This window comes from Schistocerca cancellata, chromosome 1 (assembly GCF_023864275.1).
Source record: "Schistocerca cancellata isolate TAMUIC-IGC-003103 chromosome 1, iqSchCanc2.1, whole genome shotgun sequence".
NCBI classification, from domain to species: Eukaryota; Metazoa; Arthropoda; class Insecta; order Orthoptera; family Acrididae; genus Schistocerca; species Schistocerca cancellata.
This window is the reverse complement of record NC_064626.1, coordinates 301,588,797-301,606,045: the sequence shown is the minus strand read 5'-3', so window position 1 is coordinate 301,606,045 and position 17,249 is coordinate 301,588,797. Positions and strand designations below refer to the sequence as shown.

The 17,249-nt window shown below is 38.6% G+C and overlaps 1 protein-coding gene across 3 annotated transcripts in view; it reads left to right on the top strand.

Moving 5' to 3' along the window:
- LOC126172270 (diacylglycerol lipase-beta-like) overlaps positions 1-17,249 on the top strand; it is an 828,807-nt gene that overhangs the window by 715,180 nt on the left and 96,378 nt on the right. For all 3 annotated transcript variants that reach the window (XM_049920867.1, XM_049920868.1, XM_049920866.1), the window contains 2 exons: positions 2,869-3,075; positions 12,664-12,813. In XM_049920867.1, the coding sequence (XP_049776824.1) occupies positions 2,869-3,075; positions 12,664-12,813 (357 nt within the window). The remainder of the gene's footprint in view (positions 1-2,868; positions 3,076-12,663; positions 12,814-17,249) is intronic.

Genomic DNA, 17,249 nt, shown 5'->3' with positions numbered 1-17,249 from the left:
GCATAGAGGGTGGTGATGCATCACAATGGTGAATGATTTGTAAATAAATGTGACTGGTATTTATTGATGGCAGAGAACTGCAGTCCAAACATACTGTAACACGGATGTTAAATGAATGGCTTAGATGTTCTTCAAATGTCTTTGAAAAAACAACCATGTCATCCAGATAGCAAAGACACGTTGTCCATTTAAGTTATCAAAGTAGGTCGTCCATCATATGTTCGAAGGTGGCTGGAATATTACATAGCCCAAACAGCATAACTTTGAACTCATAGTGGCTACCAGTATTTATTAAGGCATTCCTTTCCTAGTCAGCCTCATCCATCTCAGTTTACCAGTACATGTCTGGAGGTCCATAGTTGAGAAATCTTTTACTCTTTTCAGGTAGTCTAGGGTGACATATTTAAATAAATAAATGGTTTATTTGTTCATAATAACTTTGTGATTTTGTTCAGTCATTGGTAGTTGATGCATAAATGCCACATGTCACCCTTCTTCTTCTTCACAAGGATGACAGGAGAGGACCAACGACTGTCAAAGTGTCAAAGGATGCATGATGTGATCTTGCAGCATCTTCTCCACTTTGTCCTGTATTATGCATCATTCATTGGATATAAAATACACGAGCACTGACTAGTTGGCAGATTATCCCCAGAGTTGATATGGTATTTTACCATGGGCAATTGGCCTGTCTTTCTTCCATTCTCAGTTTGAAAGTATTCAAAAATTGCTGCAGAATGGTAAACACTTGCCCCTCAGTCAGGCCAGATTCTACCAGCAGTTCAGTAGTAGCATCTACCACTGTGTTTTCTGTTGCAGTAACAGTGCATGATTCTTAATCGGTGGCATTGAACTGATCATTGATGCTATGTAGATTCCTTTTGTGAGTGTTAATAGCTTCTTGCAATTGACAAAACTTTATAGCTTAACTCAGCTCCCAGACTGATGTCTGAAACTCACCTTGTTGATGATGGCAGCAAACAACCATCCAGAGCAATCTTTGCTATGTGTCCTTGTTGGAATAGCTTCATCAGTATGGAACTCTGGTCTTCCACAGTCCATGACTGCTTTTGATGCCTCCAAGAAATCCCATCCAAGAATAACATTATGACTAAATTCTGCTAAGATGACAAAGTTGAAGAGCTGTGTTTTATCATTCATAGTTATTGTTGCATTGCCTGTCCCTATCAGCGGGATGTATTTTCTGTTTGTGACCCTCAGTAAAGCCACTTTCATATCATGGACCGTAATCTTCTTTAGCTGGCAATGATAGGCATTCAACATTACAGAAAAAGAAGCCCCTAAGGCTACTAGTACCCAGAAAGATTAGCTCACAGTGAGATTTCCTGACATCTTGGAAACTGCATGAAGCATTTTCATTTGTGGCAGTCTCACCTTCACATATGGCCACCCACTTAGTTTTCCTGAATTTACCAGCCAGACAAGCAGCTGGATCTCTGTATAACTGTGAGGTGTGGGTACAGCACATTGGGGAGCAATCTCATCCAGCGTCGGTGATGGCGTTTGTCCCACTGGTTGACTATAATCATATGCTGTTGACTGGTGTGAACAGGACTGTTGTGATGGTTGGCATCTTGTGACATAGTAGTTATCAGAATGTCGTCTTCTTTCTTTGCAGCAGTATGCAACATGCCCAAGGTGCCCATAGTGGAAACATACCAGAATGCTGTCCTCTGGCCTCCAAATGTCCAAATATGTGTCCTCCTGTGGGATGTTGTACTTGGCAGAAGAGTTGGTTGTACTTGTGTTGGTCAGATGGTAAGCTTTTGCTTGATGGCTGTGGCATAAAGCCTGAATTGGCTGAGTCTGTTCTTCCTGGCTTGTTTGACTGTTGATGGAGACCAGAGCTGAAGATCGATACACTTCTTCTTGGACATTCTCTGTTTCCTCCTGATGCATGGTGACAATATTTATGGCTGCTATCTCGATATTCATGGCTTACTCAGTCTGACAGTTCTGGCTATCATTAGCTGCTATACTTCTTTTATTAATATCTGGCGTATGATAGAGATGAGGTTGTTGCGATCTTCAACAATTGCCCTGCGGGCCACATTCAGAAATCAGTTGTACTTCTTTTGTTAGATTCTTTTTCTGTTGAGTTTCTTTGATGTGCTGTTATCACCTGATGAATTTCTCAGTGATTGTGAGATCCTTTACCAGAAGAGATTGGTAAATGTTTTAGCAATTTCTTTCAACAAATGTGAGATTTTTTGGCTTCTGTCATACTTGGATTCACAATGTGGCATAAGGCCAAAACATTATGTAAGATTGTGTCACTTCTCCATGACTTTCGGCTCTATTCTTTAATTAATCATCTGATATCAGTAAGTGGCCTAGCTGCTAATTGTCACCAGATGTTTGGCCTGGAATTTATCCCAGCTATCAATGGACCTTGGGAATAATGTACTGCTTGTAATCTGATTCTTGTCTTTGTGTTGCCTAACTGGAGCCACAGTGATGTAAATGTTTTAGAGTACCTGGCATGTCCACCAAACAATATCATGTCATAACCACAATCCAAAAGCAGGGTCGTCAATGATGTGCAACGCTTAGCACCTAGCACTGAAAGTACATTTATTATGAACACCTACATATGGATAGAAGACAATTGAACTACTGAGTGGAGTGTGTTGCTATTTATACGAACAACAAATATTCAGGAATAAACAAATTTTATAAACATGAGAAGTTTTGAGAATCTTCCAGCAATGGTAAATACTAAATAAAATAAATTGCTGTTGGTAGGATTGTAACTGCTACCCACCATGCGGCACAGCTATCACCAATATAAAATGTCATGCTTTTAACACTGCATCTGCATTTATTTTATTGTGTTTTTGTTTGCAGCTCTTGTACTGTTTAACTGGGTGTTATTTGCACTAAGTATATTTGGACTTGCTCTTGTATTTGATCCACTGGGCTCAACACGTTTGCAAGATGATGGTGTGTTACACCATAGAAAGGTGACAAATCTCTGGGTACGACGTTTCCAATGGGTATTCTGCTGGGTTCGCAAGGACCGAAACTGTCATGAGGCATTCCAGCACATTGCCAGTGAGTATTTTGAGTAATTAATGTTTCTTGTTGCTGTATAATAATATTTATTAGACTCACTACTACAATGGAAATTTTCCATCAAAAACAACAGAGAATGCACTAAGATCATCATCCATTACAGTTTACAAATTTACAGAAGGATCTAAATGATTATGCGTGCACACATTTTGTCTGTGTCAAGTTCCCCAGATACACACTCACATTCATTGTAGTCACTAAAATTACAAAAGGAGTAACCTTTTTTGCCAAATGACTCAAATCAGAAAGTCTGAGCACATATCTTATCACTTACATTTGAATGCTTTTGTGGCCATTCTCAATTACCATGAAAGTTTTTAGATATAATACTGTATTATTACATTGTCTATGGTTTTTGTTAACGTTTAACCCCATTCTAGAGTCTGCAGCAGTACAGCAAATGAGTGTTGAAAAAAGGTTCCTTCATAGGACTTGAAATATTTGTCCAAGGCTACAGAATCTTCTGACTATTAAAATTGCAACAATACATAGGCAGAATGCAATAGTTGTCATGTTAGCATGAAGTATACTACATACTTGGGTAGGCAAGTTATCATCACTTCAGTGAAACATGAAACAAATTATTCATTTGATAATGATTTTCCCCTGACTTCCAGCTGATATTCTTGCCAGAATTCTACTTTTAATTGGTGTCTGTGTATTACATTTTCGTTGGAAAGGGGGGGGGGGGGGCGGCAGGGGACACAGATAGTAATATTTCATTTACATCTACATCTACATCCATACTCCGCAAGCCACCTGACGGTGTGTGGTGGAGGATACCTTGAGTACCTCTATCGATTCTCCCTTCTATTCCGGTCTCGTACTGTTCGTGGAAAGAAAGCTTGTTGGTATGCCTCTGTGTGGGCTCTAATCTCTCTGATTTTATCCTCATGGTCTCTTCGCAAGATATATATAGGATGGAGCAATATACTGCTTGACTCCTCGGTGAAGGTATGTTCTCGAAACTTCAACAAAAGCCCGTACCGAGCTACTGAGTGTCTCTCTTGCAGAGTCTTCCACTGGAGTTTATCTATCATTTTCTATAATGCTTTTGCTATTGCTAAATGATTCTGTAATGAAGTGTGCTGCTCTCCGTTGGATCTTCTCTATCTCTTCTATCAACCCTATCTGGTACGGATCCCACACCGGTGAACAGTATTCAAGCAGTGGGTGAACAAGTGTACTGTAACACACTTTCTTTGTCTTCAGACTGCATTTCCTTAGGATTCTTCCAACGAATCTTAGTCTGGCATCTGCTTTACTGACAATTAATTTTATATGATCATTCCATTTTAAATCACTTCTAGTGCCTACTCCCAGATAATTTATGGAATTAACTGCTTCCAATTGCTGTCTGCTATACTGTAGCTAAATGATAAAGGATCTTTCTTTCTATGTATTCAGAGCACATTACACTTGTCTACATTGAGATTCAATTGCCATTCCCTGCACTATGTGTCAATTCATTGCAGATTCTCCTGTATTTCAGTACAATTTTCCATTGTTACAACCTCTTGATATACTACAGCATCATCCACAAAAAGCCTCAGTGAACTTCCAATGTTATCCACAAATTTCTTAGCATTTTCTGCCAAGTGAGTACATAGAACTTTACTTTCGAATTCATTGAATACCTTTCGCATAGCCCTCCTCACACTACATTTCGCTTAATGTAATTTTTGTTTGTCTGCAAGCCTTTGGCTATGTTTATGTTTGCTGTGAAATTCCCTTTGCTTCCTTAGCAGTATTCTAACTCTGTTGTTGTACCACGGTGGCTCTCATCCATCTCTTACAATCTTGCTTGGCACATACTCATCTAATGCATATTGTACGATGGTTTTGAACTTTGTCCATTGATCCTCAACACTATCTGTACTTGAGATAAAACTTTTTTGTTGAGCCATCAAGTACTCTGAAATCTGCTTTTTGTCACTTTTGCTAAACAGAAAAATCTTCCTACCTTTTTTAATATTTATATTTACAGCTGAAATCATCGATGCAGTAACCGCTCTACGATCGCTGATTCCCTGTTCTGCGTTAACTGTTTGAAATAGTTCGGGTCTGTTAGTGTACCAGAAGGTGTAATACGTTATTGTCACAAGTTGGTTCTCTGTTTAACTGCCCAAGGTAGTTTTCAGATAATGCACTTAAAAAGAAAAAAAATTCACTGGATTCTTTGTTCCTGCCACCTGTTATAAATTTTTGAGTCTCCCAGTCTATATCTGGTAAATTAAAATCTCAACCCAGAACTATAACATGGTTGGAAAATCTACTCAAAATATTTTCCAAATTTTCCTTCAGATGCTCTGCCACAACAGCTTCTAAGCCAGGGGGCCTGTAGAGACATCCAATTACCACGTTTGAGCCTGCTTTAATCATGACCTTCACCCAAATTATTTCACATTTCGGATCTCCGTCAGTTTCCTTCGATATTTAAGGAAAAGCATGCTGTTTTGGAGCATTTTGTGGAAAGTGTCAACTTTGAAGAGTTACAGAAGTCAGGCTGTAATAATATTAACAATTTCCTTTGCTTTTTTTAAGATACAACCATTCTCTACTTACAGATAGATTTTCATTGCTTCCCATTCAGTCAGTTTTGTTGTAATATTGCTGGATGTAGAGTTCCGCAGTTCACCTAAGATGATATGTACTATGAGCAGCTGTTGGCTTTTACAGCTGTTATGTATTAATCCACATGAATGTACATAATGTGCTTAATTTATTTCTGCTTTGTTATGTGCTACCTGCCCACTTACTACACTTCCTTGCCACACCTCTGGAGAGCATTTCCATTTCATTGGCCAATGTTCACAATTGTGCCTCCCATCAGATGAGAAACAGTCATGCTGCCATACATTGTTATGTACTCATGTGAGACAGCCTTCTTGATTTAATTATTTGCCTTGTACATGGATGGAACCATGCATTATTTATGGAGTTGTGAAAAGTCTGTGGGAACCTCGTAGTGGTGTGTATGCAGAATAATAGACAGATACTGTTTCCACAAACTGTACCACTTTATTCACATGAATCAATACAGAATAAAAGAAACACACTTCAGTAACACAGTAAGTAGCAAGACAATAATGAGGCAGAAGAACATAGACAATAGAATATTTAAAGACATAAACTCATACATTGTTGTTGGATCTCGTAGGTCGATGTCAACTCACCCCTCAATGTTGAGTACAGGTAGGATAGGAGGCATACCCTACTCCTGAATGTCTCTTGCAGAAAAGTGGGAGGGTGGAGGGGCCTACTGCAGTGAGAGCAGGGTGGATCACAGTCAGCAATACTTGGAGACAGTTGCCAGGAGTCAAATTCCTGTGTGATTGTAAGATTGTAGGACTGAAGATCCACATCAGTTGTAGTGAAAGTGGATGAAGGATCCTCTGTTAGGGATGGTAGGTTGTCCTCTTCCTGACCCCCAGCACCCAAGAAAGGTTTAGGAGCTAGATGGAGATTGTTGATGGTTTACGATGAAGTAGGATGGGAATCATTTATTCTCAGCATCAGAGTACTTTATGAGGACCAGAATAAGGTTGCTGGAGTGCGGAATCCATATTGTTGTCTCAAAACATCACATGGGTGCAATAACTTAATGCCTTATGCATGAAAACTTGCCATGCACAGTGAACTTGAGAAAGTGGTGTGTGGATGTGAGTTATATGGTGTCTGACCTTATTTACCAATGTCAGTAACTCTGAGGATGCCACTGGCAGGAATGGCAAGGGAAAGTATGCAGGGATCATCAGATATTTACCACACAATATATCAGTGAGAGAAAATTTCAGATCATCTTGGTAAGCTGTCCGGATTCCCAGTAGAATCCACAGCAATGCTTTGTTTCACAGCGAATTGTGACACATCAGTAAAGCCATCAGGGTATTGTGTCAATGTCTGACCAATGTATTACTTTGATGGTGGTAGACATTTGTGAGGAAGTATTGTTCTCCATACAAAACACATAGTTCTGCAAAGAGTTGTGATTCAAACTACTGCCCCTCGTCAGTCATGATTGACATCACGTACGCAAAAGAGCACTGCACATATTGATATAAGACAGTACCATAGAATCTGCTGTCATGTCTTTTAAGGGAGTGGCTTCTACCATCATTGTAATTTTTTTTTTTTATGCCAGACAAAATTTATTAGACACCATTTGATTCGGGTAAATGCCTGCCCTACAAAGTATCACACCATAGATGCATGCTAGAGTTAGGAATCTCAACATGTTGCAACTACAACCCTGTGCTAGTATCTTCTAAGAATGCCTGTAACTGTCCATATTGTTTCCGCCTCATTGCAAATTTGCCAAAGTTTACCAGTGCACTAAGGGCGTGAATTCAAGTCAAGTAATGTGCTACCACACAGTTTGCTCCATCTATGTGCTGGATTTCAGTAGTAAATTGTGCAACATAGTCCAAGTGTCTGAAGCAATGGGGGGAAGGGCCCTAATTCAGATTACATATCGCATGGACTAATCGGTGATGGTCAGTAAAGTGTGTGAGAGGACAGGAGGTCCTCAGTGTCCTCTTTAAAGTATTTCACAGCCTCATATAATGCTAGCAATTCATGGTCATAAGCCAAACATAACTGTACGGTCTCCATCAGCTTACAGGAAAAAAACTGCATGAGTTGTTGGGAACTCTCAGTTCTCTGTTGCAAAACCATACCTATAACAGTCTTGCTTGTGTTGTCTCTAATAGGCAAATGTGCCATAGGCGAGGGATGGACCATGGTCACAGCATTCCATAAGCACTCTTTAATTTCTTCAAAAACTTGAATCATTTCCATCATCCACTGCACAGGATGCTCTCCCTTTGTACTTTTCCCAGTCAGGGCACTGGTTAGAGGCATCTGGATGTGAGTAGTCTATGGAATAGTCACACGGAAAAACTTTATTATTTCTAAAGACTTTCTTTTCTGGCATGTGGTAGGCCAAGGCATCATTTTATTAGTTCAGTTCTCTCTTCCATTAGTCTGATCCTGGCACAACACAATGTGTCCCGTCCGCCGCTCGTGGTCTCGCGGTAGCGTTATCGCTTCCCGAGCACGGGGTCCCGGGTTCGATTCCCAGCGGGGTCAGGGATTTTCACCTGCCTCGAGATGACTGGGTGTTTGTGTTGTCCTCATCATTTCATCATCATCCAGGAAAAGTGGCGAAATTGGACTGAGCAAAGATTGGGTAATTGTACGGGCGCTGATAACCACGCAGTTGAGCGCCCCACAAACCAAAACATCATCACAATGTGTCCCAAAAACATCACTTACTGTTTGCGTAATTGACATTTTTCCTGTTTCATCACCACGCATAATTGATCCAGCATATTTAGGACCTGCTGGAGATGTGTCTCATGTTATTGTGGTTAAGGTGAAAAAGGGAAGGGAAGCAGAAGGAAAACTTTCCTAAAGCAGAATGAATAAAAAGCTGCCAAGTCTGCACAGTGTTTTTCAGCTTGAGCAGCAGGTACAAAAAGTGAAATAAAAAAAAGAGAGTAATTACAGTGGAATTTCAATTTTACATTCTCCAATTTTACATTTTTTGTGATTCTACACCATAAATTCATAGCCCCTGTGAAAAACCGATAAGATAAATACTAAAAATTCCCTGGTTTTACATTTATTCCTTAGTAAGATTTACCTCAATTCTAAATTCTTACTTGATGTCTCACTTGACTTCATCCCATTTTCTTCCTATTGACATTTGATGTGACTGAATGAGTTTTAAGTGCCACAAAAGGCAGATGGTTTGTACCATGTGTGGTGGCAGAGTTAATGGAATATTTTAGTCTACTGTGGTGAGGGGAGATGTGAGAGAGGAAATGCTGATGTAATTCACAATTGGTGTTGCTGACACAACTTGCAACATTTAGTTTCTCTGTACAATTATGATACAAGTACTGTTAGATTGAAACGGTAATGGAGAAACAAGAGAGTTCATGCAAAGTGTTTTGGCCAAGCCAATATGTGACTAAGGGGCCCAGCTACCACCTTTTCTTGTGCCAGTTATAACTCAGTCTCATCTTTTGCATGTATTTCTGATGTACTGTATTTAGCAACAATATCAGTTGTCAACCTTTTATATTAAAACACTGTGTCTTGAAGAATATGCTCATTCATAATCGAGGAAACATTGCCCATTTCTGACTAGAGAACTCTTATTGGCTGATGACTTCTTATGTCACCCAATAGCCAGCACAGCCACCAAACCACACTAACGTAAGTAATATGAGCTCGTCTACTGGATGTGTGAAGAGGGGGAGTGGTCCCTCAGTGAAGGGAGTGCTGGTAGGGGTGAAAGCATTTTGCGAAGTGTTGAAAATACACTTTTCATGCAAATGATGTGCTATGACAAAGATTTCACATGGAAAAAGAACAAAGGTTTTGCAATAGCACGTTTTTAAAGACTTTCGTGTTCAAATTTGACACGATACAGACAACAACTACTTACACTACTCATGTATATATTTTGCACCACACACTGTAGATTGTAAAGATTGGCAGCAATAATAGAGGATATGAAGTGAAACTGTAGCACCTGAGCTTTCTTTCAAATTTACATTTTCCGCAGTGTACAGAAATTTACTGAGCTGACTTTTAATAATTGTAACGTCAATTGGGGAAGTAAACTCATTTTTTCACATCTCTGTTTCTCTCATCAAGCCTAAAATAACATTTTAATGGTGGTGAGCATATGAAGTGTGGCTCATAAGAAAAGCATTAAACAATGATGGCAATGGTGACAAAGTATGATACTAAGCAGATGCTTGTATTTATGCTTATGTTTTAACCATTTAGCTGCTATGCTGTATTTGGTTTAATTCAACATGTTCATCAATTTTTGTTGTTTTATGGGTGGGCACAAAGGATGATTTCTCAAAAAACATGTATTTAAATGTGTAATTTGTGGTTGTGGCATGTCAGAAAACAGCTCAATTACGTTTTACCCAGATACCAATTTCAATTTTTTGATAATTTTTTATTTGCTGTTACACATCTGTGGTTTTTGTAAGAACTGATGAAGTTCATTGTCACAAATTATTGTATAAACATTGTATTGTATGTTTAATATCTTTCACTTAGACAGATTTTATATGAAGTATTGGAGAGGATTGTGATTTTTAATCATATATGCCAATTACATGTGTTTTTGCTCATATTTTGGGGGGTTTAAACATTTTCCTCAATTCTGCAATTTCCTCTCTTAAGTCTGAACTGCTTTAAAATTTAAAATAGGGATTTCACTGAGGCTAGGGATCTGAAGTATGATAACAGATTTCTTGGTTTCTGAAAAGCATTTGCTTCTGTGCCACACCTACGGTTATTGTCAAAGTACAATTATGTGGGGGTATCAAGTGAAATTTGTGACTGGCTTGAGGACTTTTTGGTAGGGAGGATGCAGAATGTTATCTTGGATGGAGAGCCATTGTCAGATGTAGAAGTAACTTTGAGTGTGCCTCAGCAAAGTGTGTAGGACTCTTGCCATTGATGTTGTATATCAGTGGCCTTGCAGAAAATATTAATAGCAACCTGAGACTTTTTGCAGATGATGCAGTTATCTATGATGAAGTACTGTCTGAAAGAAGCTCTATAAATATTCAATCAGATCTTGATAAGATTTAAAAGTGGTGCAAAGATTGGCAACTTGCTTTAAATGTTCAGAAATGTAAAATGGTGCACTTCAACAAATGAAAAAAATGTAGTATATAAATGAGTCACTGTTGGAATCAGCCATATCATACAAATACCTGAGTGTAACACTTTGTTGGGATGTGGAATGGAATGACTTTGTTGGTAGAATACTGGGGAGGTGCAATCATTCTACAAAGGAGATTGCTTAAAAATCACTTGTGTGACCAGTTCTAGAATATTTGCTCAAGTATGTCGAGCCATACCAAATAGGACTAACAGGGGATACTGACTGTATACAGAGAAGGGCACCATGAATGGTCACAAATTTGTCTGCTCCGTGGCAGGGTGTCACAGAGATACTGAAGGAACTGAACTGGAAAACTCTTGAAGACAGACGTTAATTATCCCAAGAGAGTCTATTAACAAAGTTTCAAAAACTGGCTTTAAATGATGACTTTAAAGTCAGTACCGCCATTAGACTGTTTTTTATTTGCAGTGTTACATTTATACAATCACGATTTCGGCTTTAAAGTGCCATTATCAAGTGTTTTAATGTTATACAGTGCCTAAGATGGCATACTGTCATATTTAAAATGCACTATTAGACACATTGTCTAAGGGTTAATATTTCTGGTAAAAGCCTGCTGCTTTGTTTTATCACTGAGTATACCATCTTGGCATTATTCACATAAATGACAGCAAATTTTACAATTATGAGATGTAGGTATTTCAAATTGTACGAAAAACAAAGACAGAACAAGATGAGATATGAACCATCAGTTCATGAACTGCACCGGAATATAAGTCTACTGTGCTACTGATTCTGCTATACATCCTACATGTAATTTAATATCAACTATAGTCCCTCAGAAAACTTCAAAACCCATTTTTTTCTGTAAATTTATGGAAATCATTAAGAGCAACCTATTTGTTGGCACTTTTTAAGTGTGTTCCACATGCTTGTTTCACTATGAAGCAGGAAGTCACCTCAGCCATTTTCATACTGTGTGTTAACAGTGTGACAATCAGAGCACAACAGTACAGAGACTGCAGCTGTACACGATTTTTGAAATAAAACTACATAGCTAAAACATGATTAAAATGTTGATGGCTGTTAATACATTTGATTATCTTTAAGTTTCATGTAAGGTAACTTAGTAATACATAAGTAGGACATACTTCCAAGAGTGTAACAAAACCGGTGTACATGTGCTACAGCTTCTGATGAATCATTGCATTTGTGTTTCCTTACATCAGGTTTATTCTTACAATGAACAGAGTATAGCACTTCTGGAAGCAAAGATGTTGTGGAGACATGGCTTCGCAATAGCCAGAGGATGTTTCCAGACTGAATTATTGCTGTGCAGGGGAGTGTGCACTGGTGTGAAACTTCCTATCATATCAAAACTTTGTGCCAGACTGATTCTTGAACTCAGGACCTTTGTCTTTCATGGGCAAGTAATCTACCAACAGAGGAACAGAATGAAAATTTATTCTGCAAACATCCCCCAGGCTGTAGCTAAGCCATGTCTTCACAATATCATTTCTTCCTGGAATGCTACACCCAGAAGTTTCACATGAGAACTTCTGTGAAGTTAAAGTCTTGTTCCAGTACAGAGCTTTGATCTGCCAGGAAGTTTTAAGATTTCATTATTTATCATCCTTCCTATCACTGAAGTTTAAATGGCCAGCAGTGTATGATGCAGTATGAGTTCCTAAAAGAATAGTGTTATTTTCCTTGCACTGTTAATTCTACCAGATGTCACTTCTCTCATCCAGAGTTTGAGTTAATAGCATTTTATCATTTGTGAATGGAAATAACAAATACTTAAAGAGATGAACACAAAATACTGAACATTTCAAATGACCTAAGTTACTTAGTATCTAGTATACTTTCCTTCAAGTTACTCTGTCTTTCTCTGCTTGCAGGTTTATTTAGTGCATTGCTGCGCAACACAGATTTGGTACCATCAGACTTCATGGCTGCCCTTGTGTTACTTCGAGTGATGCAGAAAAGAGAGACTCGTGAATTACGAAGAGCTCAACTGTTGTCTGAGCAGCAGGTGAAATACATCATGGGTAAGGGTAATTTTAAGAAAAATAATCTTTTTTCCTTTTGTTTTTCAGTTATATTAAAGATTGAGTGTAATAGAATTTAATAACTGTAAGAGTCACACACTTTCCTAGAAACAATACTGTCTCATACTCCAAACTTATAGGTTTTTCATACTCTCTACAAATAAGATTGTAGAAAATTTTTTACTCTAGTTATTTAGAGGGAGCGAGAAGAAACATGAAATTTGGTGTCAAATTTTCTAATAATATAAACCACATGGACTCCACTGAGAGCTGAATTCAAATCATAACACAAAGATCTTCAAATTTCTCTCAATCTGTGTTAAAAAGTTCCTGTAGTCTTAATTTTACTACATCTACATTGACATCTATACTCTGCAAGAAATCTTATGGTGTGTGTCAGGGGATACTTCTGGAACAACTGACTTTCTCCTCCTTTCCTGTTCCATTCATGAAAGGCATATGGGAAAAATGATTGTCAGTAAAGCTCCACATGACATCTAATTTCTCTTATTTTCACGTCATGATCATTTCACAAGAACTATGCAGAAGAAAATGATATGTTGCCTGTTTTCTTGAAATGTAAGCTCTCAAAATTTCAACAGTAAACCTCTCCATGATGCACAAAGCCTCTCTTGTAGCTTCTGCCACTGGAGTTGGTTGAGCAATTCTGTAACACTTTCCCACCAAGTAAACAATCCTATGACAAAACATGCCACTCTTTTTTTGATCTCCTATGTCTCTTCTGTTAATCCTACTTGGTAAGACTCCCATGAATAGAATCCAATAATTGGTCAAAGTTTTGTAAGCCACATCCTTCATGGATGCATTAAATTTCCTTGAACATTGGAAAGTCCAGGTTAGACTGTCAGCTATATTATGAAAAGAATAGGTTGGTACTTACTGAAAAGTTGAGTTGCAAACAGGTGCAACAAAAAGACTGTTATAAATTGAGCTTTTGGCCAAAACCCTCTTCAGAAGAGAAAAGAAAACACACACACACACACACACACACATTCAAACAGACATTTGTCATGCAAACATGACCATTATCTCGGACATGTCTGACAGAATAGATATATAAAGTATATATGTAAACTTGACTGCTATGATATCCTCAGTATGAATGCGCAGTAGGGTCTGAACCTCTTGCAGAAATACAGGAAACACTGTGACCAAATGAGGTAAATAGACAGGGTTGCTACTTTGTAGTGTGCAATAAGATAAGTACCTGGGTTGGACGGAAGTCACACTTGGATAACCAAAGCAGTTAAGGCAACAGCTCATGTGAAGTGGGAAATCCAGGTTCGAGTCCCAGTCTGACACTAATTTTCAACTTTTGCCATTTAATTATTTCAGTGGCCAACACCAGCTGACATTGGCACCTCCTGAAAACCCTTTTGAAATTCTTTACTCCACACCCAAACAGTGTTCTTTGTAAGTACATTTGTTGGACCAGGTGCATTTAAACTTTGATCACTTAAGAATTTTCTGTAAAAACTATGTAAACTGTAAAACAATTTCAATTGCTTTCTCTTATGTGGAGCTGGAAAGTTAGAAATAGCTTTGATTTACTCTGGGTCTGCCAAAATTCCTTCTTTACTAATAGTAAGTCCTGTTGTTGTAGTTGTGGCCTTCAGTCCAGAGACTGGTTTGATGCAGCTCTCCATGCTACTCTATCCTGTGCAAGCTTCTTCATCTCCCAGTACCTACTGCAACCTACATCCTTCTGAATCTGCTTAGTGTATTCATCTCTTGGTCTCCCTCTATGATTTTTACCCTCCATGAGCCCTCCAATACAGGAAAACCAAAACCCTCTTCAGAAGAGAAAAGAAAACACACACACACACACACACACACACATACACACATTCATACAGACATTTGTCATGCAAACATGACCATTATCTCGGACCTTGATGCCTCAGAATATGCTCTACCAACCGATCCCTTCTTCTAATCAAGTTGTGCCACAAATTTCTCTTCTCTCCAGTTCTGTTCAGTACCTCCTCATTAGTTATGTGATCTACCCATCTAATCAAAAAATGGTTCAAATGGCTCTGAGCACTAAGGGACTTAACTTCTGAGGTCATCAGTCCTCTAGAACTTAGAACTACTTAAACCTAACTAACTTAAGGACACCACACACATCCATGCCCAAGGCAGGATTCGAACCAGTGACCGTGGCGGTCATGCGGTTCCAGACTGTAGCGCCTAGAACCGCTCGGCCACCCCAGCTGGCCCCATCTAATCTTCAGCATTTTTCTGTAGCACCACATTTCGAAAGCTTCCATTATCTTCTTGTCCAAACTATTTATCGTCCATGTTTCACTTCCATACATGGCTACACTCCATACAAATACTTTCAGAAAAGACTTGCTGACACAAATCTATATTCAATGTTAACAAATTTCTCTTCTTCAGAAATGCTTTCCTTGCCATTGACAGTCTACATTTTATACCCTCTCTACTTCGACAATCCTCAGTTATTTTGCTCCCCAGATAGCAAAACTAATTTACTACTTTAAGCATCTCATTTCCTAATCTAATTCCCTCAGCATCACCCAAATTAATTTGACTACATTCCATTATTCTCATTTTGCTTTTATTGATGTTCATCTTATCTCCTCCTTTCAAGATACTGTCCATTCCATTCAGCTGCACTTCCAGGTCCTTTGCTGTCTCTGACAGAATTACAATATCATCGGCGAATCTCAAAGTTTTTATTTCTTCTCTATGGATTTTAATTCCTACTCCAAATTTTTCTTTTATTTCCTTTACTGCTTTCTCAATATACAGATTGAATAACATCGGGGAGAGGCTACAACCTTGTCTCACTCCCTTCCCAACCACTGCTTTCCTTTCATGCCCCTTGACTCTTCTAACTGCCATCTGGTTTCTGTACAAATTGTAAATAGCCTTTCACTCCTTGCATTTTACCCCTGCCACCTTTAGAATTTGAAATAGAGTATTCCAGTCAACATTGTCAAAAGCTTCTGTAAGTCTACAAATGCTAAAAACATAGGTTTGCCTTTCCTCAATCTATTTTCTAAGATAAGTCGTAGGGTCAGTATTGCCTCACGTGTTCCAACATTTCTATGGAGTCCAAACTGATCTTCCCTTAGGTCAGCTTCTACCAGCTTTTCCATGCGTCTGTAAAGAATTTGTGTTAGTATTTTGCAGCCGTGGCTTATTAAACTGATAGTTCGGTAGTTTTCACATCTGTCAACACCTGCTGTCTTTGGTATTGGAATAATTATATTCTTCTTGAAGTCTGAGGGTATTTTGCCTGTCTCATACATCTAGTTCACTAGATAGTAGACTTTTGTTAGGCCTGGCTCTCCCAAGGCTGTCAGAAGTTCTAATGGAATGTTGTCTACTCCCGGGGCCTTGTGTCGACTTAGGTCTTCCAGTGCTCTGTCAAACTCTTCACACAGTATTGCATCTTCTATTTCATCTTCATTTGCATTTTCTTCCATTTCTATAATATTGTCGTCAAGTACATCACCCTTGTGTAGACCCTCTATATACTTCTTTGACCTTTCTGTTTTCCCTTCTTTGCTTAGAACTGGGTTTCCATCTGAGCTCTTGATATTCATGCAAGTGGTTCTCTTTTCTCCAAAGGTCTCTTTAATTTTCTTGTAGGCAGTATCTATCTTACCTCTAGTGATATGCACCTCTACATCCTTACATGTGTCCTCTAGCCATCCCTGCTTAGCCATTTTGCACTTCCTGTCGATCTCATTTTTGAGACGTTTGTATTCCTTTTTGCCTGCTTCATTTACTACATCTTTATGTTTTCTCCTTTCATCAGTTAACTTCAATATCTCTTCTGTTACCCAAGGATTCCTATTAGCCCTCATCTTTTTACCTACTTGATCCTCTGCTACCTTCACTATTTTGTCTGTCAAAGCTATCCATTCTTCTTGTACTGTATTTCTTTCCCCCATTCTTGTCAGTCGTTCCCTAATGCTCTCCTTGAAGCTCTCTACAAACTCTGGTTCATTCAGTTTATCCAGGTCCCATCTCCTGAAATTCCTACCTTTTTGCAGTTTCTTGAGTTTTAATCTACAGTTCATAACCAATAAATTGTGGTCAGAGTCCACATCTGCCCCTGGAAATGTCTGACAATTTAAAACCTGGTACCTGAATCTCTGTCTTATAATTATATACTCTATCTGAGACTTTCCCACATCTCCAGGCTTCTTCCATGTATACAGTCTTCTTTTATGATTCTTGAACCAAGTTTTAGCTATGATTAAGTTATGTTCTGTGCAACATTCTACCAGACGGCTTCCTCTTTCATTTCTTAATACCATTCCATATTCACCCACTAGGTTTCCTTCTCTTCCTTTTCCTACTATCGAGTTCCAATTACCCATGACTATTAAATTTTCATCTCCCTTCAATATATGAATAATTTCTTTTATCTCATCATA